General features: G+C 36.2%; 1 protein-coding gene across 1 annotated transcript; it reads right to left on the reverse strand.

Annotated features, from left to right (window-relative positions):
• Window positions 1-840: 840 nt before the first annotated feature.
• BMAL2 (basic helix-loop-helix ARNT like 2) lies at window positions 841-27982 on the reverse strand. Its single transcript, XM_088528343.1, has 17 exons — window positions 27882-27982; window positions 19537-19684; window positions 19106-19141; window positions 17887-17925; window positions 15303-15460; window positions 13762-13841; window positions 12915-13007; window positions 11350-11467; window positions 10433-10576; window positions 8617-8857; window positions 7772-7878; window positions 7168-7318; window positions 7014-7075; window positions 6171-6279; window positions 2832-2919; window positions 2044-2152; window positions 841-1254 (listed from the first exon to the last, which is right to left on the reverse strand). The coding sequence occupies exons 1-17, from the start codon at window positions 27940-27942 to the stop codon at window positions 1118-1120; spliced, it is 1881 nt and encodes a 626-aa protein (XP_088384469.1). The 5' UTR covers window positions 27943-27982; the 3' UTR covers window positions 841-1117.
• Between the last annotated feature and the right edge of the window lie 17 nt (window positions 27983-27999).

Genomic DNA, 27999 nt, shown 5'->3' on the forward strand with positions numbered 1-27999 from the left:
ACTCTGGATGTTGCTGCTGAACTGTTGTATGGAACCTATTAAGTGCCGTGTTCCTGGAGTCCTGCTCTGAAGGGGACACAGGGCTCGTGAGGCCCGTGCCCAGGAGGCTGCCGCAGGCAGCAGTTCCCCACGGTGCACTATGTTACACGAAAATACTTTTAAGTCACAAACTCAAGAAACTGAAAGCTACCTTCATCTTTCCAAAGCATGTACTGTAAAAGATACTGTATAATTTAAACATTTTCACTAATGGACACTGCTATCCTTACTCTGGGACCAAGACAATCTATCCAAATTTCTCTAATTAGCAAATAATCTGTAGTGAGAACAAAGTGCTTCTTTTTTCCTAGTGTCACTTACAACCAAGGAAAATAATACTAGAAAAAATGTATGTTCTGTCCCTCTAATAATATATTATAAAAAATAGAGCGTAATAACTAAGACTTTTTTTCCTGAGTTGTCTTATACGCTTATGTTTGCCCACTGGGTTTTTTTCCAAAACCTTTTGTTCCGTTTTTTATGATGATCTAATTTAAATACTTGCTTCCTGAACCATACGCTCGATTTTCACTTTTGACTACAAAAGCTGCCCTCCCCAAAAAGGGCAAGAAATCACTGCAATGTTTAGGAATTAAATACATTATCTTACAATTGCAGGGTGTGCAAACCACCATCTCAATGAAATTTAATAGTTACAAATATTCTTAAACCGAGTACAGTACATTCTACAGACATAACATGGATAATTAATATTTCCATTTGAAACAAAAAATAATTACAAGCTTTTAAAAGTATTATAACTAACAAAATCAAATTCCTGTACAGTATCTGCTGGTTAAAGTTTCTTAGCAAAAATATAATATTGTGTTTTCAGCATTCCAGTTACAGATGGTTCAATATTAAAATTAAGGTTCTTCATCATTAAAAAAAATATTGTATTTTTCCATAGGTGCAGCAGAAACTCTCCCAGTGAACAAGGCTTAAGTATTTAAAAATATATAGATAGTATTAAATATGAATTAAGATGAAGAGTTAAAAAATTATAGTACAGTACTGAGGATGTGTGGTTGTTGTGCATTAAGAACTTTACATTCCTTCTTACTACAAGAAAGCAACACTACAGAGCCCACTGTATATCACTTAGTTCAGCTGGATCCCCAAGTCCTCCATCCGCCTCCAAGTAATTCATGAGAGCAGTCATAGCAGTGTCATCATTTTCACATATTGCATCGAAGTCCAGCTGAGAATTACCACCTATAAAATTATTAAAACATTTTTTTTGCATTACAAATCATGAAGAATATGCAAGTTTTCAAAATGTCTTTGTTTTTAAATGGCACCCGCCTTTGAAGGCAAGAGAAAACATTTACATCCAAGTGTTCACAGAGATCAAGTAATTCAAACAATGGCTATGAGCAGACTGTCATCAAGATGTGCATGACTTGGATTGAAAACTCAACCCTTGCCAAATCATGGGTCTACTCCAACCCTGGTATCCAAGCAGAAAACTGCTTTCCAGTTTGTGTCACTTCAGTGGGAAACACAACCACGTGCCTAAATGCTTGTTCATACGATGCCAGATGAACTCCCGAATCCTTACAAGCTGCTATGGGTGGGCTTCAGAAAGCAGCTCCATACTTTTAGCCCTTTACAAGGGTAAAGTAAAATATTTTAGCTTAAATACCAATGAAAAAAAATGTTTCCTTGCTTACCATGGATAAATGATTTTTCAAATCCTTGATTGAGGACCAGCATCTGTACTTTTTAAATTGATACAAAAGACTCATAGCTCAACTGGAAGACAGCTACAGGTTTAAATAAATGAAAAAGCTTCTACTAACTGATGGATAAACAAGGGAGATCGGAAAGTTTAACTACAGGCCTAATAACTGCTTTACTATCACTGTCTTTCATTGTGTTAAAAATAACACAATAAAAAGTTCAAATCTCTTAAAACCTGACACTTTTGAGTGCACCACTTTAAAACCATCTTGCCCTATGCCCATCCCCAAATACCCAAAAGAGGAATAAAATAAATCTTACTGAGGAGAGGTTCATTATTGGGAAATGAAATAGCACCCTGGGTTTGTTCTGAAGTCTCTACAACTTCTGTTTCTGAAGGACATAAGTGTATCATCTCTTTATTTGGCACCTGGAAGATCAAAAGTAAAAGGGACAGAGTAAAATCCTAAATTTTATTACAATTATTTTATTACAGAAGCATTATAAATTGCTGTCAAACTGTGAAAAACAGAGAAAAAAAAAACAACAAAAAGACACTGAATGGGAGTCCTACTGCATTTCAAAATCCAATTTTGAAAGGTTCACATAGCACCAGATTTGGTTTTAACGCAGACTGAATACCCATCTGTCAAAGCTACTTCACAGTGATGGGCATCTGATTTACTGAAGATCAAATTCATTATCCAGCAAATAAATCCAGTGTAACAAAATGCCCTGGCACACATTTTCCAAATCCAGTACCATAATCTACAAATTCCCAGTCATATCACCTATGTTAATATCAATACATTAAACTGAATCCATTCTAGCTTAAAGATGAAGTAAAAAAGCTTCACACTTTTATTCTACTGTTGCTAGCCTAGTGCTTCCAAAGTGCAAAAGTTATTTTAAAAACACTTAATCTTGTACTGTGCTGATAACAAGATACAAAATAACAGAAATTCTGGTTTTGTATTTCATGTTGTTTGATGCATACAGAACCTGGGAAGTATGAGGTATACAGTACTGCACATGGAAAGTGCCTAGTTTTGAGCTATCTGGCAGTAATATTTTATTTTTAGATTTTAAAATGCAGTGGTAATACTTACATTGCTGCATTTCACAGACAAAACTGGAGAAGGTGACTTCCTCAAGAGATGTGATGGACTTAAGTCCCCAGATGGAGAAGAATGCAACCTAAAATCATATATATATATATACACACACATGGTGAAATTATGAAATCACGCGAAACAAAAATGAAAAATAGTCTATGTTGCAGAAACAACCAACATTCTCCTAACCAATAAGAAAATGCAAGTAAGCCTATGCAAGACAACATTGCCTTCAATTCTTCTAAATACTAAATTCTCCTGCTACAGACTTGGATAAAACAAAAAGCAGAAGTGCTCAGTAAAGAGACTGAGTCATAATTTGTTGAGTGTATTCTGATTTTTCCTTTGAACCATCACATCGACAGACCCAAGAGTGGCAGGTTTCACAAGTGAGCACACTGGTGCACATAGATACATTCCAAAAGAAGCAGAAAACAGACCACAAAAGGATTTGTTTTCCTAAATAGTTAAAGGTAGAACTAAGACTATGTCCTCATGCTCCTTCTATTATCATCACACCCACCTTTCTGCATTTTCATTAAATTCTGACAAAAAAAATATAGATTACTTAACAGAATTCTTTGAGTTCCTGCCAGTTGTCTCTCACTGAACATGCCAGATATTAAAATAATAGTGAAAATGTAGTATTTGTGCCCTTTGGATAGCCTGCTCCCATCTCCTCCTGCTCTTCCCGACTGTCCAAGACCAAGGCTGTAAAAGAAGTGGGGCACTCTGGATGCTTTAACAACTATCACTTGCTCATATCCAAAACTTGGTAAGGAATTGGTGGAAACATATATATGTTTAAAGTGAGTAAAGAGTATATCTGAAATAAATATGTATTTGTGTAGAATATTTATTAATTTTCTACATTCCCACATCCAAAGCACAAACTGGCAAGAAGCTCTGCCATCTCTGAAAATTGTGACAGAGACTTCAGATGGAACAAGGATTTTAGGACTGTCCTACTAAAACCATCTTTTCTCAGGTGCTAAACCAATTCAGATGTGCTTGTAAGTACAGCTGCACGCACAGCCCTGAAATCTGTTAGAACTTGGTGGTGCTCGAAGCTCAGCTTGAAAACCATGTCTGTCTTGGACACACTAACAAGTGCAGAGAGATGATTCAGGTAGTAAGGGCACCCATTCGCCATTGGGTTAAGTTTGTGGTCACACAGAAAGAAAAAAAATAAAGGTGTTTGATGAAAAAGAGTTGCCATTATCTTGTTTAGACCACTCCTTTGGCTAATTTTGATTTCCCCAGTGTGCATAGGATAGTACCTTGACTTAATACAAGATGTGAAGAAATGGCACGAAATCTTACTCCGCAGCTGAGAAGAAATACAGTACTGCCATGACAGCTGAGTCCATTAGGTGTGAAGTAGGACGACTCTTTCCAAAGAAAGCAATACATAGCTTCATTTTCTAGCCACTATTCAAGGTGTGAACATAAATGACAAAAAACACTAAGGCTCATTTTTCCAAGGCCTGAATGAACTAACCTGATGCAGCTTCTCAACGTGAGTGTGCATTAACTGCCAGAGTTTTCCAAAATACCTGCCCCGGAAACAGGATTCCACTGAATGCTAAACTTGCACAGAATGGGGTCTTCCGTGATTTTATTTTCTTCTAGCATCCCACTTAAATGAGAAACAAGTCAGGACTATTACTGTGATCTGATCTTTCTGAAGAGATGCTTTGATAAGTCAAATAGACTGCTGCAAATGTCCTTTTGCCTTAAACTGCTGCTCTGTAAACCATCAGAGCCATGTTTTACTTATGTAATGAAATCCAGACATCTACAACAAGAACCTCAAACAGAGATGTGCAGGTACGCACCATCAAGAGCTTCCAGCTTATGATAGGTTGCCAAAAAGGAAAAAAAAAAAAAAAAAAAAAAAAGGTAATGTTAACAGTATCAAACCCTCAAATAGGGGAAATCAGTATCATCATCTCTTCAAAATTCCACAGTTCTGTCCATCATGATGGATTCCTAAGGTGAAAACAGACCAACTTTGGTCTCTCAGGATCTTGAGACTTGACACAGAAGAGGAGAAATGAATTGATTTCATCTTTATGGAAAGCTCAAACTTTCTCTCTGTTCCTTATGAAGATGCTCTTCCTGGACTGTTGTCTGTGTGGTACCATAAGGAGAAAGGTGTTCTTAATAACACCAAAACTTCAAGGGGGGAGTTTCCAAGAACTTATGCCATGGCATATGAAGCTACACCTGACACCTCTACAAGGATTTCCAGAATTGGTGCACTCCTTATTGAAAGATCTAATATTACTACAGTCTTTCAGGTATGGTTGCACTGGAAAGATTTCCATGGGACCTTGCACACACTGCTATGCAGACATTGTGTCTGCACAATTTCTTGGCATCTCTTTACCTGAAAGTGGAAGAGCTAAGGCCTGAAGAATGGCCTCACTAGCCAAAGCTGGCACTTAAACAAGGTGCCTTGTCCTGATGAGGTGATAGTACCGTTAAGCTGTGCTTGACCTCAACAAAAGAGGTTGGATCTTCCGATATCATCTTCATGCCTGAAAGTCGTGACTGAAAACAAACCTTCTCTGCACAAATGCACCTCAAAGACTTGGAATCAGCCAACCCAGAGACTTTTAAAAACTCTTGTTAAACAGCAAGCAAGAAATGTGGAAGGACAAGGCAAGAATACCAAAATTATCTTTCTTCCTTTGGATTTACATGACTATGCCAGCATAGGTATTTTGCTAGAAATCTACTAAAACTAATTTATAGAATGGCTAATCTTTAACTAACAGTTTAAATCTTGAATTGATTTAATTGATTTGGAATGATAGAGTGGGGTTTCTTAATCTACAGCTGTGTATTGAGAAGGAATTGAGCTCTCACTTTATTCCACTTTCAAGACAAGCTGAGAGGTTATGCAATATACCACTGGGCACTATTTCAGGGTAAATTCTGCCTGCAGAACTAGAAACACACATATTCTGTCCCCAGGCCACTAATCTCCATTCCCTAATGGTTCTATCTATTCATTTCAACCTCAAAGTGAAGAAGCTACATCAGAACAAGAGTTCTGAAGTCATGGCTAAGTAGTTCTTTCATTAAGAAGGGAAATTACCTGCCCCAGAATGAAACCATTTACCAAGGCCAGTAATCTGTATGGCCCCGTAGGAGGCTCATATTAGGCTGTTGTAATTGGCATCCCATAAACGCCCTTGCAAATCAAAAAATATTTTTTAGATGCAGAATAATAAAACTGGAACTTGAATAACCCCCACATAACCACTTACACTTCTTTTCCATCTTTATTTAAAAGCCTAATATAAGATTTTAAAATATTGTTACCTTTGTAATTCTAATACTTCATTTGCAATTTCAGTTCCTATACTTCCAGCACCAAGAACTGTTCCAGAGGACATTCCAGGTACACTTACTAAAGACTGTTTTGTGGTATCTGCAGTTTAAAAACAAAACAAAGCTTAAGTTTACAGCAATTATAGCAAAATGAAGAAGTTAATAGCACATATAGATCAGACTATGTAGAACAAATGAATGTTAAAAAAATGCATTATCAGTATCTCTCTACGTTCTGTGTTTAAAAGGAATTAGCACAATTGCATAAACCTCATTTCCTTGGGAGAAAAAAAAACATGCAAAATATGAAAAGACTCTGCAAAAGAAGCATAATAGCCTATCAATCAAAAATCTAGTTGTAGTAGAATCTGCTCAAGGGAAAAGAGATGTTGCAAGCCCTTCCAATGACAATTATGTGAACTAGAATGCTGTAAACAATCACAAATTGTCACTAGAATTGTCTTTGGAAGAGGTAAACTCTCTCTCACAAACAACCTGGAATAAAAGGGTTCCTGGATTGGGTAAAGCTAAAACTGTAAAAAAGGTGCTGATTTTTTGGAATCAGCCAACCCAGAGACTTTTAAAAACTCTTGTTAAACAGCAAGCAAGAAATGTGGAAGGACAAGGCAAGAATACCAAAATTATCTTTCTTCCTTTGGATTTACATGACTATGCCAGCATAGGTATTTTGCTAGAAATCTACTAAAACTAATTTATAGAATGGCTAATCTTTAACTAACAGTTTAAATCTTGAATTGATTTAATTGATTTGGAATGATAGAGTGGGGTTTCTTAATCTACAGCTGTGTACCTATGATAATCATAAGAAGTGACACTCGCCTTCTGCAGGCTGGGAGCCACTGAGGGCCAGCTCTTCAGGTGACTCATTGTGACCTCTGAGATTGAAACAAACAAACAAAAACTCAGCAACTTGAAATTGTAATTAAGACCAAAAATAACACGGAGATTCATTTCACAAATTACTTACAATACTACAGTGTTGTTTGACACAATGTACTCCAGCTCTTTGGTCCATGGATTCATGAAACTAAACCACTGACTCTTTAAAGTAACAAAAGTCCCATCTTTTGCTCTAAATTTGTAGGAATTCGTAAATACTTTTTCCTTATTCTGCAGTACTAGATAAGAAAGAAAAGTTGTAACCACAGTATTTATGCTAGGAAGATACAGTTAAGTCTAAAAAATTGTTCTATGCTAAAAGGAAAAAAAGATAGCTAGACATTCAAACCAAAAAAAAACAAAAGAACAAAGACAGAAGCTCTGCTGAAATCAAACTACATTTTCAGAAACACTGTTTTTGAACTAGAGCTCATGGACTGAGCTTCTGCGAACTACTGACAGGGAGACTCCTGATTTGGTGAACCTTCATAATCGGTGTCTTTAATTAAACGACTAGGCATATTTGCTCTCCAGGACCATCCTCATTCTTATGTCTCATTAATGCAGAAGCAGAAAGTGCCGATGACTCTTTACTACTATTAATTCACAGCTTTGTGTTTCTGATTTCTCCTGTTTTCACACAGCAGTTACATGTTGCTCCATGCAGTTTGTGAGGACAAATCATTTTGTACCTTCTTTATGTTTTTCAGCGAGGTGGTTGTGATCATCTTGATGGCAGTACTCGTAACAAGAAGTTCCTAGAAGCTCTTGGGGCAGATATCCTAAAATTGCTGTTGCACTGTTAGAAATAAAAACATGAACTACAGCAGATTCAAACAATGGCAAAGTTTATTTTCTTCAGTAGCAGGTAAAGCAAAAAATGAGTGTTTAAAAGAAACAGGTAATCAATCCTTTAAAACAATTAATAATTGAATTTTACTCTGCTACTTTAAGGAATAGATTTAAATTGATATTTTTAAAGGAAAGAAAATTATTAAAAGCAATAAAAATCTTCCAGCGGCCATAATCAAATTAAGAAATGGCAATACGATCCATATTGCAGACAAAAGTCCGTTTTAGAGAAGCTCAGAAAATATTAAACTTTGTTTTCAGTCCTAATGAAATAATTTGGTACCTCATTAAGATATACTGCATTTGTTCCAAATGGTAAGATTTTAAGAAGCAGTCCTTTTTTGATCGAGTTTTAACTATCTGCATACAGATACAAATCATACATATAGCCATGCAGCTCCAACATCAGATGTTTCTTTAATGAATAAACATATGAGTGTATTTTATGACTTATTTTAATTTTGGTAGCCTGCCTTTTCCAATAGGAAAATACATAAAATGTAGTGTAGAATAGGTGTATGACAAGAAAAGAGCCCCGACTATCCAGTTTCAGCTGGAATCACTAGTTGCTTACAGCATCTAGAAATTTTATCATGCTTGAAAAACATTTTTCTGTGGCAGAAAATACTAGAAAACCAGCTAGTGACGTCATTTTCATTTCTCTGTTGAAGAACAAAATGCTTACCGTTGATCTACGTAAACAAATTTTCCATCCATGGCAAATCGTGTAACAAATTCTGTTGCTTTGACTTTTATTTCACTACTCTTTTGTGGAACAATATAAGGGTGTAACCTCCCAATGGCAACGAGACAGTTAAAATTACTACTGTCTTTTTCTACATCATTTTCTTCTTCCACTCCCACCTCCTTAGGAGACCAGTTCTTCATATATCCAGTACAGTGAATGGTACAGTACTTTCTGTGATCTAATAAAAAAATGAAATAAGCAGTTATAGCTCAAAATGATTTTTTAAAATTACTTTCATCGTAACATCAGCATTTAGATTTTATGATGATCTACAACAAGATACAATTTCAGAAGGCTATAATTAAATACTCTGCAATACTACTTAATTTTATACTACTTAATTTTGGCTTACCTTGAGAGTGTACTTCTATATAGCTACAGGTGTTGGCAGTTCAAATACATTCTCACAGAAGAAAAAGTAAACCAAGAGTCTAGCAACACACAGATCACTTCACATGGTTTCATACACATTCTGAATTCAAACAAACTAGACAGGTCTTCCCCTCTTTGTCTTGTGAACACTTGACTATAACATATTTTTACTGCTGCATTAGGAAACTTCTGGAAGGAAGCCAAAACCAATCAAGCTTACTTTCTATTTATCTCAGGCTTCAAATTACTGGGAACAGGTATATGAAAAAGGCCTCTAAATTCCAACATACACCGTCCCTCACTCCTGCAACTGGTAGCCCCTTTTCTGTCTTTATACCATGCAAATAACCTCATATATACCAAAAAGTAGAGATGACATACTGCGTCTTACAGTCACTATCTCTCAAAAAATTACCAAATGACTCCGATATCCATATTCTGATCAAACTATGTTTTCCCTAAGCTTAACTGCATCTACTCTATCAATCAACTGCAAGTAACCCTACAGGGACTTTGTCACAATTTCTCAGATTGGCAAGATGACTCTTCCATCAATATAAATGTCAAATTCTCATCTCTCACCAAGTTGTTTGGCACATTGAGAGAGCTAGAATTCTATTAACTTATAATGAGAAATCTACTTTAAAAATTACCCTTGAATGGTATGTATCAGTAATAACATGTTACATTAAAAAAAATAGTAGCAAGATTTTTTCAAGGTCCATTTCAGCACTTTTACAAACGTCAGTATTAAGGTGTTAAATGAGAGCTGGTAATTAAGTTTTAAAAAGGAAAAAACATCCACTGAAAGTTCAAAAGACTTTACTGCTGTACAGGCACATCAGAATACAAGCTAAATTAAAACTACTGAAAAAAAATGGAAAACTAGATTTGAGTAATTAACTTCACTATTTTAAGTGAGAGAGGAAAATTCATACTTAGCAAGTAGACACAACAGAAAATGTAGTTTAGGAAAAAAGAAAAAGATACTAGTTTCCCCCCCATCCCCCCTCCAAAACACTACTTTGGGCAGATTTTATCCCTAGAGTTATCTTTAGGACATAGATTAATCTCATTCCTCTGATTGTCTCCAGTGCTTTCAAGAATTTCCCTGAGTTTTCTCAAATTCACAGGAACAGACCACATGCTGCTAAACCCAGCCACTGTATCTGAGGTTCCTTCTCCCACTTCCCTGGGGTGAATAAGGAGGAGAGAATACAACTAGACTGTTTTTCAGTACGTGTCACCAGGAAATACTTACACTTGACAACTATTTTGGGAAGTCCTTGATAACTGCAAGGACCACATTACTCACTCAGAAGTTAAATATGCACAATTTCATGTCAAAAAGACTCCCACTGCCTCTACACTGATTGAATACCTTTCTTCTTTTGGTTGGACAAGCATTCCTTTTCTTCTTTCACTATGGTCTTACTACATTTTATCCGACAGAAGAAAGAACGTCGAGCACCAGAATTCAGTCGAGTTGGTCCAGCTTGAAAATCCGTGTGTACTTGCAAGCCAGCTTACGAAAGTTCAGTAAAAGAAGTTAAAAACAAAACAACAAACAACTTCGGCCTCATCCTCATTTCAGTTTCTAGTACATTTTCCCTATTGCTTATTTGCCTAAATTTGGTACTTAACTATGAAATAATCCTAATGGCTTAAATAGGGAAAGAAAATGCAACTGTCACATAAATTCCAAAATGAAAAAGAACTATCAAATTATTTGAATGCCCTAGACACTTTATAAAATTTCAATTTCTATTTGGTACAGGAAACAGCTGCAAAGATTTTTTTTTTTTTTTTTTTAAGAACAGCTATAAAATAGCAGTTAGCTGCACAGTACATAATGCTTTCCTTAACAGTAATAACTGTAAACAGAATAAAATTTGGTTAAATTAGGATTGACACTTAGCATTTTCAGAGAGGAGAGTGATTCTTGATACTGAAGTATTTTATCCCATGTTCGACTACATCAGGTCTTTTGTATTGACAAGACCTATCAAATACAAGAAAAAAAAGAAGTATGCCTGGTAGGAAAAACATCAGACCACATGCCGGCAAATGCTTAGCAATGCTGATTTCTATCATTCTTATTACCCAAAATAACTTATTTACTAGGCTAGCTTCTAAACTGTAAGCACTCTAAGCAGCAGATTAGCAAATATGTTATAGGAATCGTATCTCAGGCTTGTACATAGACACACATACAAATACGTGAATATGCTCTGCATAATAACTGAACTTATTGATATTTCTTAAGAAAATTTCAGTACACTCATAACTATGACTTACTTTTGCCATCTACGAGCTTTTCTCTTGGAGAGATATCAGAAGAAGAAAGTTGCTCCTTAACTTTGGCAACATCTTTTGGATGCAAGTAATCAAACAAACTTTGTCCAATTAAACTGGCCTATTTAAAATAAAAAAGTAGATAACTGAAAACTATACATTCTAGAACCAAACACCATATTAATCACCTTGGAAACACAACTTTCTATGCTATTTTAAAAATAAATCTTTCAGATATCACAGTTATTCTGAATTCAATATTTTTAATCTGCATTTAATTTGCTCCTGTTTAATATTGCTTCCAAGAAAACAACATAGTAAAAATGGAATTGGTAACTTCCCTTAAAAAAAAATACTGGCTATAGCTGGATAAAGCATAGAAACACATCCCCCCGCAGATTTTGTTTTAAGAATAGAAGTATTTACAGGTGCTGAATGACTCAGGCTCTCATTTGGCTGGACAAAATGGCACAAGTAAGCCAGGAACTCTTCGAAAGCTGCACAGAAGACAGCTCACTTCAACACTCCTTAGCAGGGGATACTTATAGGGATTGCTCTGCCTGGGATCCTCTCAACCTGCTGACCTGCAACTTCAACAGCCTCTGCTGATCCAGTCAAAATAACCAGCCTGCGGAACTACTTCAAGCACCATCACCTTCTTCAGAAACAGGAAAAAATTCCCACAGAAGTGGGATAGTGGTTTTGTTTTTAATATTGCTTACCTTCACCACAGCAGGTCAGATCACTGAGTAGAAGGCAGCTGTGTTGATAAGAAGGATTCTAGATCCAAGCTACACCTCATCTTGGACTCCCTGCCATCTGCTATGTCACCAGTGAATAAAGGGAGCACCTCTCCAACAGGCTAGAATTGGAAACGGGCTAAGGGAAAAGCTTCTAAGAAAGCAAAACAAGCATCCAGTCTTTTCCATTTGCCCAGTCCCCTTCTAATCCTAATGCAAATGCAAAATGCTGAGTGGCACTGAGAAAGGCTAGCAGCAGTCTTGCCAAAATGCACAGGAACAACAACAGGATTTATAGCTAGAAATGATTCCCAGTTAAGCTAACGAATCCCTGGCTTAAGTCAGTCATGTCCACTGCACCTAGCCCCTTTTGCCTCTTTGGCGGGAAGAGCAGCCATCTATGTTATGGGTCTGAACGCGGGCATGGCTGATGGGAGAGATGCCAAAAGGTACATTTCGTCCCTGACCGAGTTCCAAAGCTCTCAACAAACAACTGCATTATGCTTTTTGGAATTAAAATCATCATATAAAAGAAAATCTTTTAGAGGTGGAAACTAGGACAACTAGTCCCCTCAGACCAACACTTTCCTTAAGGATCATCTATTGTAATCTGGCACTGTCACTCTGGTCAGGGACACTGACTGTTCTTGCAAATGCTTCATTCTAGGAAGTAGAGCCTCACCCTTTAAAGAAGGTTAAAGCAAAGGGATGCAAATAAATGACGCAAAAAGATTGATTTTTCTTTTTAATAAAATGCGATAAGATTTTATAAAGTTTAAAAGTTCCTAAGTTAAAGAAAATGCAAAATAAAAACTCAGTTATAGCCACCTGATCATAATTAAGTATTTTGCAAACTGATTCTGAAACAAACAGAATTTTTCCTCTGTTGCATCCAACCACAAACAGGAATCCATCTGCAGCCTGAAAATACAAAGATATTGTCTTTATAAATAAATAACTAAAATATTTTATGAATATTAATTACTTCAAGGAAGTACACTTGTAATCCTCAATGTTTTTATTAAGTCATATAAATCACACACAAAAAGGAATTAAAAAGACTTCAAGAACCAAGTCAGACTGCAGACAGGTAAAATTTCCTAAACATAGCTTTGGAGAAGAGAAGGCCAACTGTTAAACAGCTTAATTGGAGTCATTTTACAGATCTTGCCAAATTATGTTATTGTAGCAAATAAGGAAGAAAATAGATGCAAATGTGGAAGCATAAAGGAGTGTGGGTGTATGAGTGTGTAAAAACAGGAGGAAAGATTTTCTTGCAGATATTATTTCTACTTCTATTTCAAAATATAAATAGAAAAAATAGAGCAAAGCATAGCAAATAACAGCAATTGTATTTACATGTAATTGAAAACATTCTCTATATTTGCAGGCAGAGTTCAATATCAGCATAAGAATATTTTATGTATTAATTATGCAGTTTATGTATAGAGTTATTATCCCCTATGGTTGCTGTCTATTGCACTGATGCATTATCTTCCATATATCTTTATGAAAAATAACGCTGTATACTGTATACGGTTCATCAGCCAATACTCACACACACTTGTAGGGAGAGAGAAAAAAAAAAAAAAAAAAAAGCTCTATCAAACTAAAAACTTCATTAGTGTCTGGCTTTAATAGAACATCATCTGACTGATAGTCTCCTTCTACTTACCCTAAGGATTAACTGTCTGAGCTCATCATCCTTTAAAAATGAAGGTTTATATCGGACTTCTGAATAGGAGCTAGTAGAACCTGGAAAACAGCTTATTTTCAGACACGTATACAATGTCAAAAGCTACAATTTAACAGAGCTATGCTTGGTTTATATTTTAGAAGTTTTCTTTGCAACCCATGGCTTAAAAACAACAAAAAAAACCCACTAGTAGTTAGTAACTTCAAAAAAAAAAATGCTGATGCTGCCCTTCATTTAGCACAAATCAAAATATCCTTAGATATCCTTACTGTACTGCTAGAGAAATGGTGTTATGAGAACTGGATTATGTAGAAATATTTTAATAGGCTTGTTTCAAAATCCTTAACATTTGCTGAATCTCAATTCTTATACTCTCAGTTGCCTTCTGGGCACAAACAAGGCTTCATTAGAACTACCTATCCAGTGACACACACACACACACACACACACACACACACCCACACACCCACACACAAAACCCCAAATCATTCTATGTAGCTCAACTATTGTGCTGTTGACTTGCTATGTTTATTGTTCCAGCTCCCAAGGTAAATAGCCTAGAACCACTCTTAAACACTGGAAGTATTTTGGTAACTGTATATGAGGTTTTGTTTTTTAATGTCCCCTTTGACTCCTATTCTCAAAGATTACTGTGTTCAAAGCCAATGTTTTTTTTAGTTTTACATGAATGGATTTGGTTTCATGACATTACACTGCACAAGAGTTAACCTGTCACTTAAGCAAGTTCTGTATGCTCACTACCAGTACAATTATTTACATTAGTTTTCTTAGGTAAGCATCAACACTGTTTCCCAGTGTTGAGGGGGCCTTTTTTTTTTTTGATCTCATGCTTGATGAAACTTGTTAGAAGTATTTGGTATTTCTTAAATAACTTGGTCTTCAACTTAAAGTTTTCCCAGATTTTTTTAAAAGCATTTTCCACGCCTTGTTTCATAATGCTGTTTATTTCAAAGTCATCAGCTGAATATGAAATTCCAATGCAGGGATAAAGACGTGATGCAATCACAAATGTGGAAATAATGAATAGAGGAGCAAATTGTCTCTGTACTCCTATTAGCAGTACAGCTAGTGGTTTGGGTAGAGCACTACAGGTACTACTATTACCGAAAGTATGAGGGAAAGGGGATAGATTGCACATTGACTTCTGCATACTTTCTGTCTGCTAAGGGTATCAGACACCAAAGGGTTGTTTAATACATAACAGAAAAAAAGACAAAACAAGAAATGAAATTCTGGAAGACAGAAATATGTAAATTTAAATGAAGAATAAGTTATGAAGGATAAGTTGCAGAAAAAAACTTCAGTAGACAAAAATTACACAAAATCACATACAGCTGCTAACAAGAAATACAAACATATCTAGAAATGATTATGTAGAAGCATATACTCAGAATTGAGCTCAGTGACTAGGTATAGAGAGTTATTTATCATTAAAGAAAATATATAGTATAATTCTTTTTAGAAAAAGCATGACCTTCGTCTCACCTTTTATAACCCACCTTTTAAAGATTTTAAGTGTTGCACAGCCATCCGTAACACTGTAAGCTTGTCTAGTTTTCGCGCCATGGGGTTGCACTGAGGTATCATAGCAGACAATTCTTCTATCAGATTATTCATTTTGTCTCTTCTTCGTTTCTCTGTCTGACTGTGTGCCTCTCTAACAAGAAAAAATATTTCAAGAAAGATGCAGAACACAATCTCCCCCTCCACCAACAAATCTATTTAATTTGAGGAGCAGAACATACTGCAAGAAATATCACTGTGTTGAAACAGTTTTTCTTAAGCTTCATGTATTTGACAATTCAACTTGTTTAACTTAATCAGAACAGCAACAGCCATAGTAATGATATACTATTGAGAGAGAAAGCTGTCAAGCAACAACTTGATTATGAAGGCTTTTAGAGTTGTGAAATTCTCCTTGTGACCCTTGAGGTTCAACTGAATCTCTGGCATGCAGTAAGCTGTCAAGGTATTATTTCATGTCATTAGTAAGCACTAGAAGACATTTCTGCTTCTCGTTATCTAGTTATATTAAAAGTCACTCGGGTTGAAGTAGGACACAGAAACAAGCATTTATTCATAGCACAGCATAAGCAGCAGATAGCACATTTACATATCCTTATTAGCTGTGAAAACTAAAAGCAAAGAAGCTATGTTTAATCTGTTTTCAATTCTCAGTAAGCTTCCCTTTCAGTCACAAGACAAGCTGGTAGAGAGGGCTTCAGGCTCTGTGCATACCTTATGTCTTAAGTTTTACCTCTTTGGAAGCCCCTGTCCAAGAACTCAAACACAGAAGAGGGCTTCTCTTAAGAGGGCTTTCATCAGAAAAATGCACATGTAGTGCACATGACAATATACATCACGAATCTCAATATTTACATCTCAAGTCACCTCTATAATTCCTTCAAGTATGTTAGCTTTTCTAGCTGATCTTTCTCCCTCTAACATCCTCCAGCAGTCAAAAAAAAAGTTTAATTCATTCATTTCCTCCTTAAACAGAAGGCAAACTGGCCACTCAGTCAAAATGAAGATCATTTTTCTTCCTGACTGAGAAGACACACAGTGGTAGTGAACCAAATTGAGAGGAAAATGTTCTGGGTAATTCATCTCTGCAATGCTTTTTCTTAAGAGATACTGCAACAGAAATTATTAAAGGTAATTAACTAAATCTGGCCTGATGAGAAAGAACTAAGCACAATTTTAAAGACAGCCTTCCGTTATTTCCATTATTCGTTTTAGACACACACACAAAAAATTCCCCTGCCCACAAACAAATTTGAGTTATTCACCTGAAAAATTTTCTGATCTCTCTCTCAAGTTTTAGGAAAAATTTGTTTTCATCTATTGATTTTCAGCTCTAAGGACTGACTTTTTGCTTTGTGTCAAGCAGCAACAGTAATATATATTACCCTGTTGTAATATACTCCTTGAAACATGAATGTCTGGAAGACAGACATAAACATCTGTGGAAACACACCAATCTTCCACATCTGGAAGATTCAATAAGAAATTAGGGAACATAGAACAGGTGGATACAGAATTTGCAGTGATGAATGGATGATTCAAAAAGCCCTCTGTGATATTTCCCAGTTACAAAGTAGATGAAAGTAATTTCCTCAAAAAGAAACATACTGGAAGGAGATATCTGTTGAAGAAACTTTCCAAATGTCTTCCACTTTTTCAGGTAAGAAACCATTTTTGAGAGAGAAATCAACAATACAACACGACTGTTATCAAAGCACTATACAAAATAGAAGCTTGCATAATGACTGGGATACTCAGGAAAGATGAATGAGTCCTGGATTTAAGTAAAAAGTGTGCAGAGATAATATATTTTGGAATGAACTTTGTCATTAATTTCTTCTGGTTAAGTTAAACTACAATAATCTTTCATAATCAGCAGTTAACATACTGGAAAAATACTGCTTTTGGCAGCACAGGGACTTGAAGATTTCTGCCATCACATCTTTGCTAGCATGCAGAAAATAAAACAAGAATTTTATTCTGAAACAACTCTAGTTTAAATGGTCTATAGTTTAAAATAACTCCTTGCATGAATCAATTGCATTCGGTCACAGTTTCAATAAATTTCAATTTGCATTAAGGTAGGATATGAATCGAAAGTGCAGTGGCAATCCCTAAACAATTTCCCTATATAAGAATTTGTTCAAGAAGAACAATAATTTCTGACATGCTTTAGCTCAATCCACTTTCACGCAGACTACCCTCAAATAACTCCATGTGGAGACAAACCTAAAGGAAACGTTGACATCTTGACATTCATCAGCTCCCTTTATACACAGCTTGAATGACTGTATTAATTCTTATCTTGAAAATTTTAAGCCTCAGGTTTTTGTTAATGTCCGAGCATTTTGTTACATTTTGTTAATGTATTTGCAACAAAGCGTTCTTTAAAGTATAAAATTCCCAAGAAAGAGCCAACTATTAATAGACAAATAGAATAAAAAGGTGCCAAAAATGTTAAATATCTGACAGTTTTGATAAAAGCAACCCACAAACTGATTCGTTTAGTGTCAATCCTAGTATTTACAAGCAAAATGTACTCTTTTTGTAAATTAGTACCTGAAATCTTTTATTTTAACATGCTCATCATCTTCACTCCTAGAGAAGAAAAGACACAGAGTTTTAAACTGTGTATTTAACACTAGGCACATCTTTCCTTCTGTACATTCAAGATGATATAGGAAATTCTACAAAACAGCTATCACTCGAACAATATCAAAATTGCACAAATTCCTTATATGAGAATTATCTAGCAAGTGATGCATAACATAACAAGAGAGCAAAACATAACTTTGAATGTCCACATAATTATGGGGATATTTCATAACTATGCACAGAAAACAAAACTAATGCAACATTAAAACTAGTCAAAGCCCAGCCTTGATTTTCTTTCTAATTTTGCAAGAGTTATCCTCTATCGTGTGATTATTTCCAAACTCATTGTCCAAAGACAAAAGCAGCACTCAGCTTACACTAGGCTGAAAATAGCACTCTACAATTGCTCATGGGTGCAAAAAAATTAATTATTTTCCTTTACCACACAGTAACGCCTAGAAAGAGTCTATTTAATAAAACTGCAGATGAAAGAAAATCAATTGCCTGCATCATGAAAAATCCTTGACAGCAGAAAAACACAATTGACTCAAATGAGGGCAATGATTTTTATTTTCTTCAAAACCACTGTATTCTTCACCAACAGCTTTTAAAAGTGTCATAAGGTGGCCTAATCACTAACTTGCAAAGTCAGTATAGGCATTTTTGTACTGGTGGAGAGTATTCAGAGCAGTTTATATATTAACATTGGCTACCGCTTGCCAATGAAGGAAAACTACTACAATTTTTTTTTTTTTTACTATATCTGCAGTAGTACTTCTGCTTTTAAAATTTAGCAGTGGAGCCATCACATGCTGTACTCTAAGCTCCACTGCAGAGGAGACTCAGTAGGCTCAGGACTGCCCCAGAAGAGGCAATGTTGTACCAGATTTTTCACTTTTCTATCATGAGCATCACGGCAAAGTCCACAATAAAATAAACCATTTTATCTCCAGAGAAAGATTTCATTATGATCCAGTAAGTCATGCACCAAATCCCAACTAGGCAGGTACAACAGCATACTGGGCAGCTATTATCACCTTTTGCTGTATGTATTTGTACTCTGCAGATTTGTGCCTTTATACTAGCATTCCTGAAGGCAAGCAAACACACAGCTTACCCACCCAAACAGAATGTGACACTTATAACAATGAAAATAGTAATGGCTTCATTTCTAAAAATGTACCTTTTCTGAGGATCACCATCAGCTTCAGCTGTGTCCCTGCAGGAACAGGTAATGAAGTAAACAGAAGGTACTTGAGGTAGAGAAAGATGATTTGATATGCTCAATGAAAAATGTTTCAGATAAATGTTATAGGAAAACAAACAAACAAACTACTATAGATCACTGAAAATTCCAGAAATACAAGACATACTTGAATTTTTAAGCTGGACAGTTTTATCAACATCCATAGTGTGGATACATTCTGTAGATTAGGGACTATATAGAAGAATGCATTAAAGAGAACTGCTTTCATAATCACAAACATACATTGTAATTAATAGTTGTAGTGTCTACGGCATTTCAAGAAAAAGGATTAGGAAACTACCATGTCATTGAAATAACATACATGCCTCATCTTTACAGTGTGGCACAAAGAGAACCAATTCACTTACTGGTTATCGGAATCACTTCCTTTGCGTTTCCTTGGAATCTCGGCCACAAAAGCGTTGAACGAAGCAGGGGCAGCAGGCTTGGTTGTTGCATCCATGAGGCTAGGGACTCCAGAAGGAACGCATGGGTTCCCATCTACCAAGCAATTATCTGTGAAAGAGGGAAAGAAAAAAAAAAGTTATAAATCAATAAGAAAAGTTATAATATCATGCTTTTATTTTGATTTTCTTTTGAAAAAAAAATCCAGTTGGTGACTTCTAGGCCTCTGACACAGAAACCATAAAGTTGTATTGCTACAATGGAAGCATTAAAAGTGCATATTGCTTCCCCAGAGCCATAAAATGGTCTCAGCAAGACAATAAGCACACCTTTAAAATATAGCATATTGTAAACTAATGTTCCTTCCTCTCCTCACACAGCCTCAGCAGACTACACATAGAACCTCCAATACCTCAAACATCCTTCTGCAAAATCCTAACAAGATGTAGTATTCCCTAGCAGATCGAAATACTGAAACTGACTCAAATTTCAACTTAAAAAATGTGTTACGCTTTTTAAACAAGCTGGACATTTAAAAATGCAGGCTTGCTGTAACTGTTTCTGAAATAACATCTACAATTACACAGGATTCCACTTAACATAGTACTAGGAACTTGCCAAGCTCCATCTCAGACTTCCCTTCATAATTCTCACCTCAATCGAAATGGCTTTAATTCTGTGAGGGGAGAGAAGAGTAGACACAAGTCAAAAATATCCTGTCTATCAACCAGAAAAGGAAATGAGGCTCAGGGAATTTAACCACTATTGCCCCTTTCCCACAGTAACTTTTCTTACAGTGTCTTTATTTTACAAATGATCTGGCCACAACTGTCACCCACCTTATCTCAATACATACTGTTACAAAGGATCACCCAGTGATGTTTAGGTACAGAAACGTAATTAAGCCTGGTTTATACATCTAAACACAATAAAAATTAATTTCACAAAGGGACAGATGAGGGTATAACAAAGGTCACAATGTACTTGAGCATCTCCAGCTTTTAACAGCAGGCAAAATCCAAGTTGGGCACTTTCAAAATCCAGGGGAAAGGAAAATTGGATTTTTTTTTTCAGAGCATTGTTATCATCTGAGATGTCAGTAAATCACAGGTAAAAGTATGTGAAAAGAGAAATACACTGCATACGTTTCTGTTTTCCTCTTAGGTATAAGCACATTTTACATCAGAAATTTTACCTCCTAAAATCTATTCTATGGTTGTTGTTAGAATGCTACTCTGGAGAGTTAAACAAAAAGCCTATTACTTGAACAACAGCTTGCCTAGTCTTCCACTAATCCATTCTACCAAGTCAGGCTGTATACAGTGTTGGCCCCTTCTGCATTTTAAAAACCTTTCACTACAAAGTCACACAGGAAGTTTAAAAAAAAAAAAAAAGAAAAAGAAAAAGTAGGTGGAAAAGCAGGGAATCACAAAGTATTTGACAAATACATAACAGTCTTTAGGCACATGCGACAGAACGAAAATTTGGCCACTCCAAATACACAATATATTCATATTAGGGATATCAAAAAGATATTAAAAGAATATAGACCACAAATACAATGACACACATCAATGACACACATCATATACATTTGATTTTTTTTGATTAATCATCATTTCAAAACAGTCTGATTTTATATTTCTTCTATATTTCCTTGTACTAAAAAAAAAAAAGCCTCCCCCAACAAAACCAAAGGCATTCTGTTCATAAAGAGCAGTTTTAATTCACAATTACATAAAGAGCAGCCTTCAATAACTAGATTAAGCCACTGAAGTATAATCATACTTTATAAATATTTATGAAGGAGTACTGGCTAAACAGAAACCTAAATCAAAGACAAGAATGCTTCCAGCACAACAGATCCTTTCATCCGGTAATAAAGCGGGACAGGACAGACCCACTGACCTAAATACTCCTGGGCACGCAGATGGCCTGTCGGCTTTCTAAACCACTTCCCCTTTAGGAAGCAAAATTAAATTAACTGATATATCATTTACAGTTTTTCCCAATTATTCTTCATATGATTCAAACAACAATCATCTTTAAAGGCTCAATCAATACCCTTAACACTGCATCCATCTCCTCTCCACCTCCTTCTAGCATTCCTTCCACTTTTTCTTAATTCAGGAGAAAAAAAAAACAAAACAAAACATTTTTTATTCATTAATAACTTGTAACCTAAACATTTTTGTCGGTATGATGAATTCTTAAATAGCATCAAGATGACAAATAAAATGGCATGTTAAATGCTATTTAAGTAAAAAGTCGGTAAACTATTTGTAGCTAGATGATCTTGTAGCTAGATAAAAAGATATAGAGGTGGTATCGATTCCTGCCACGTACAGCGTGCAGGATTGACATGCTCTATCAAAATAAACGGCAAACCTAAAACAAACAAGCAAGAAAGGGAAATAAATGTAAAGTCTCAGGACTAACACACTGAGTAGAAAAGTACTTATTCAGAATTTAACACACAATTTTTCCTTAATACCCAATGCTCACCGAACAAGAAACATAGAGGAGTTCCCAAAGCTAAGCCAGTTTTAAGAGGTCTATAAAACCCTTTAAAATAATCTCTTAGAGCTTTCCATAATTGCTCTTTTTATGATGCTAGGTGTTTCCTTGAAGGATATCTTAATCTCCTACACTCTATGATGGAACATTTCTTTACCTTTCTAGTTACACCACTTTGTAAGGAATGGCTAAAGGATTTATGGATCTTCTGTCTAAGAAATAGAATGATCTAGAGTATAACCCAATAGATGTGTGTGTGGGGGGGACACATTTATATTAGGTGAAAGCTAGATTCTCATCTTTATTTGTGCATCTGACTGAATTTTTTATATTTGTATTTTTTGTGAACATTTTCCTATCACTAAAATTAAAAACAATTACCATCTAAAACATATGAAGTACAACCAAACATTTCCCATTTCATAAAATGCTCTATGACCAATACTAGTGAGAAAGACTCCACCTTACTGCAAGTTTATTTTTTCAAGAAGATTTAAATCATTATCCATTTTTAAACTACTGAAAATAGTTTACATTAACTACAGAAATTTTATCACCCCAAATGCCATTATTTAAATCAGGTGGTTAGCAAGACAAAATTACAAATGAGAAATCACACTGTCTTTATTGTTATTAATATTCAAAGTTTTGCTACTGTATGGGCATACTGATGACTCAGTTTTAATGGTAAATGGATAATTCCTGAATACAAATGCCTATTAGTGATCTAGGCTTGGTTCTCAATATTAAGCATCTCTGCTTATCTAAATTAAGTACTAAAAATATTTTTAAAGCATAACATGCACAGCAAGAGAGACGAAGGCAACATTGAAAAAGGAATTCAATGTAATCATTCTCTCCCATAAAAAGCAGAACATATCACAGAGTTACAAATACAGTATATGAAAAACAGTTCTTCTCAGTAAATGCATTATAAATAGAACACTCCGGTATACTTCAAAATCAGACAAAACATAGTATAGCATAGATAACTATTCATGGAATAGTTGTCAACTCATACACTTTTCACTGTACCGACATACAACAGTATTCTACCACACAGCAACTTTTTCATATCTTCCTAAAAAAAAAAAAAAAAAAAAAAGAAGGCAGAGGGCTGTCAAGGAAATAAACAGTTTCAGAGAGGCTGCATGAAACGAACATTTGAGGGTGGGATGAGAAGTAAAGATAGATGAAACCAACTGTATCCCTGAGTTCTGACAATACTCTGTGTAAATCACATCGCTGTCTTTATAAATAAGCCTTGCGGGACTTAGTTTCCATATTTTTCTAATCTGCCTCATACCACTTCTGCTACTGACAATGACAGCTCAAAACATATGCCATATTTCTGAGCTGTTATAGCACTATCTGTTTTGAGGTTCTCCGTTTCTAAACAAAAACATTCTATTAGAAAAGGCTTACAGTGAAACCAGCCACTAAAGGCCAAGGTCATCCGAGCAAACTGAGATGCCCACAGGGGAACTAGCCCTTCGAGGCTTCCTTTATCCCCAGCGGAGGAGAGAAGACACTTCTAGGGTGATTCATCTCAAGCTGAAATAGATTCCTACAGTTGGTTAGATGAAACACAACATTTCCAGGGTGATTCATCTCAACTTAAAATAGATTCCTACAGTTGATTAGATGAAATGCAGTCCAAGAGTGCTGACTTCTCATCACTAATTACACAAAGACCTAACTAGCTCAGATGCTGATATACTCTGTAGACAACGAAAGTTAGGCAAGATCAATGCCACCAAGGGATGATTTAAAGCTACTATGCAATTGTTAAAATATGAGAGACAGCGCTTCGCGGTTGTCATGCAACAAGATCAGGTCCAAGACAATCTTTCAAACCTACAGCCTTCCATAGGCACTACCATTTCACAACCTCGCTTTTGGCTAGGCACAAGGTTACTCCTTGCAGTCTTTCTTCCTAAAGTGTTCGTATAGAATTAAAACATGTATACTGTTTTTTAATTATCAAAACAAAATCAAGCAAGAGAAAAATAAGCACTCCAAATGTCAAAAGAAAAATTTAAGCCATGCAAACATTCATAATTCAATGACAAGACCTTTAAAACAGCTCCTACTCAAACAGTTTAAAAAAGGAGTCTAAACCCATCTACCAGGATGTTACTATGAAATACACTTGAAATTCATGTTACAGCCTAAACAGATTTTTAAAAGTCAGGTGGCATTCTTCATATTTTGGGGACAGATGTGCACAAAAGGCATTTCACACTTATAGAATTACTTTCCTTGTTGCATGTCTGCAACTATTTATATTATCAACGTGGTAATGCTGACACAATCCAAGAACAGGAAGGTTTCTACACTTTCCAGCAGAAGGTGAGGGGAAGAAAGAAACTGCTTTGCATTGGAATTCCTAAGATTACAGATGTATTTCTCCAAACATTTGAAAATACTTCTATGAGAAGTTCTTAATTACCAGAGTATTAAAATATTTGTTTTCCCATGCTGAAATGAATTCTCCTCTGACACATAGTAACCACTAGCAAGAAATTCAAGCTTTGACATTTTATATATATATATATATATATATATATAAATATATGTAAATAAAGACAGAATTGTGTTAGAAGCGAATGTATTTAGGTGACACACAATTTTTCCTTTTTTTTTAACCTCGACAGATGAATAGCTTATTGAAACATAAATCTTCTCACACAAGCTACTAGGCTATGCCTACATCAGTAAACACACTAGAACATTGACAACAGGTCAGTTTACAGAAGCAAATGGTACAGGAGTCCTCACTTCAATGTAGTTCAGGGCACTTCTGTTAAATCACATCTAGTCTAGCTCACTGGACCCAAAATCCCTAAAGAAGACGCCTTCTAAAGCTGCCCAAGAACCAAGTCCAGGCTCAGTCCCTTTTGTCTGGAGTTGGACGTACATTTATTCCATGTCTGGAGTTACACTAACCTTCCTACATTAAAATTCTGGTGCAGTTTGTTTTGGAAGCGACCTGTTTCACTCGTACCAAAACCACCCTGCAAAACAAAGCACTGCACAGTAAGTGAGGGCGAGTGAGGATTTACTACAAACCGTCGTCCCGCTCTGAACCACAACACTCATTTTGGTTGGTGCTCTGACTACTTGCACAAGTGCAGGATCTCAGTCTAAAGTCCTTATGAGAGCAGTCACACACAGAAGCAGATACACACACAAATTGGGACAGATCAGCAACCAAACTTTTCTAAGTTAAGGTATTATTCAAGACATCTGATTGGATTCTGATGGCTTACAGCACTTAACATGTCCAAAATGGTTTCTTTTTTTGGAATGTCTTTGATTACCTAAGCAATTATAAATATACCTATCCATATAGCCATAGGACAGCTGCTGAACCACATAATTTCAAATAATGGTGTTGTATGAACTGCTTTGTTTTACTAAGGAGTTCTTTTTCTACACTTTTAATTAATTTATACATATTTTAATGAATTGTTATGCAGATGTGCATTAAAGAATAAAAAAAAACTATATCCGTACCTTCCACAAATATTTACAGGTATCAATGCCAGGACATGCATGATTTTACAGGTCCTGCACATCTGGACACAAATAAAAAAAGACAACCATATTCTATAAGCAGGAGAGATAAGTGTATTCCATGTATTTCTTTAGGGCTTTAAGAGAAGCTATAAAAAGCATCTTCTGGCTAGACAGTGCATCTAGCATTCTGATCACACCCCACACTACATTTTCATTTAAAGTTGGAACTACCATTTTCCTACGGGTTAAATTTTGAAAACAGCAGAAGTGTACTTGTGCAAAACAGATTTTCTTCCACATTGTTTAAGCTTCTATTAATCAGGAGAAAGATGCTGAGAATTTAGTAATTAAGTCACCTTACGCTCAACGCTATTCAGAAAACAATCTATTTAGAGGTTTGCATTTGAAACACAACACTGGATTTTTTTTAATACAAAGAAAAAGTGATATACTCTGAATTACAAAAATGAATTTATGTGAACCATACTAACAGAGGCAACTGAATATTCTTTGCATCTCTTTTTGCTTAGTTATTTTAACCACTCTCTCACAAGAAAGTGGTCAAGAACCGTAACTTTACCAATGAAATAATACATCTACTTAATAAATCTCAAACACCAAGTATTTGGCCAAACCTACTAGTGTATTAAAAGGTATGACTGTAACCAGGTAATGAAGAGATACTACACAAGCCCTTGAAAGATTACCCTGCTTCCCAAGTCACTTCCGGGTTCAAATCAGGACGCTGATAGAAATCTAGAGTCTCAAATATCTTAGCTCATTGCTGAGAAAAATACCTTGCCAGTAATACAGTGCTCAAGAAATCAAGGCCAGCAGTTCTTTTCCACACTTCATATCCAAATTATTGTGGAAAAAAAAAAATCAAGTCTGCAGCAGAATTTTATGAGCCCAGGAGTCCAAGAAGGAAATTTTCAACGTTGATGCTGATTCACTTCCCACAGTCACTCACAATGTGATTTTCTTCTTACAGTGAATTTAATTCTTAGCTGATATGAATTCTCCAGTTCAGAGTACAGTCTTCCTAATGTTCAATGGCAACAAAAATATGTTGCTCAAATGAAAAACTACTAAGCTGACCTGGACCTATTCCAATCTTTAAATCCTTTACACAAATCAAGATACTTTTATCTTTTTAAAAGTAAAATGATTAATAGAAAGAGACTCTGTTTCTTTGAAATCTTTTAGAAAAATAGGGATAAGCATAAACAAGAGAAGAAAATGGAGTAGGGACGTGGGAGTTCTTTCACAATGTAACATAAAAATAATTTTTACATGGAAAGTCCACATATTGTCCCTTAATTTACATTATTTCCTTTCCTTACGCTACATGAAGGATACAGAAACAATAAATGCTAATTTCAGACAACAAAAAGAAAAAAAACCTACAAAAATGCTTTAATAAATTATATTGCTACTTGCTACGAAATTATACAGGTATTTAAACAAACAAGCAACAGCTAATCTTCATAAGTTAAAAGCACAGCAAGAGACGGAAGAAACTACCTCAAGACACCGAGGAGCCTGAATACATTAAAACACTACAAATCCCTCAAGTACGCATGAGAAGGACAACAACAGCAAATGCATAAGAAGCCGTGCTAATTAAACAGAACTGCAGCAATGACTCGCGAGCAACGTGCTCGCTTCTGCAGCTCAAAACGCCGGGCGAAACATCGTTTCTTTTTCCATCCTCGGATCAACAATCTGAAAGGAGGAAGCAACATACTCATCCCTACAGCAGGAGGAGCACAAGCAGCTGCTGCCCGGCTAAAAGGATGGCCCGCTTTTAGTGCTAGAAACTTAGGATGAGGAACGAGGAATGTCATGCCGCTGTCACTGCAAGTGCACACTCACACGCACTGACACGGAGAAGCCAAACTCACTACGCTTAAAACGCTGAATTACACCTGCCTGCAGGAAATATATAGATATATATATATGGACGCCATATATATATATATATATGGAAAACTGAAAATACATAAAAACAAACCCAAACAACTCCTCGGAGGGAAGAGCAGAGCGCAGCTCGATGCTCTGGGCCCCAGCACGGGCGCAGAGCAGTCCCAAAGCCCAGAAACGCCAAACGCGCCCGCAGGGAAACCGAGAAGGCACCCGGGAAGGCAGCTGCCACTCAGGCGGGCGGCCACCCCGAGCCGCGGACACGCCGACCCACGCGCGGCCGCTGCCCCGCGCTCGGGACAGCCCTCCCGCCTCCAACGGCTTCCAACGGCCGCTCCCGCCGCACCTGGGGCCGCGCGCCGCTCCTCCTCGGCGCCCTCGGCGCCGGCCGCTCCTGCCTCGGCCATGGCGGGCTGCCCGCGGCCCGCTCAGCAGCGCCCCCGCCGCGGCCGGCATGCGGGAGG

This window comes from Tinamus guttatus, unplaced genomic scaffold (assembly GCF_059628265.1).
Source record: "Tinamus guttatus ecotype Peru unplaced genomic scaffold, ASM5962826v1 Tinamus_guttatus_pri_ptg000308l, whole genome shotgun sequence".
Taxonomy (NCBI): domain Eukaryota; kingdom Metazoa; phylum Chordata; class Aves; order Tinamiformes; family Tinamidae; genus Tinamus; species Tinamus guttatus.

What these genes read in the sequence shown, in the direction of transcription:
- BMAL2 (XM_088528343.1), bottom strand. Translation starts at nt 27,942, where the DNA reads ATGGCCGAGGCAGGAGCGGCCGGCGCCGAGGGCGCCGAGGAGGAGCGG. An exon ending in GGAAGTGATTCCGATAACCA is followed by an intron (nt 19,142 to 19,536) that starts GTAAGTGAATTG and finishes CTGTTCCTGCAG; the next exon opens with GGACACAGCTGAAGCTGATG. An exon ending in CAATAATGAACCTCTCCTCA is followed by an intron (nt 1,255 to 2,043) that starts GTAAGATTTATT and finishes ATAATTTTATAG; the next exon opens with GTGGTAATTCTCAGCTGGAC.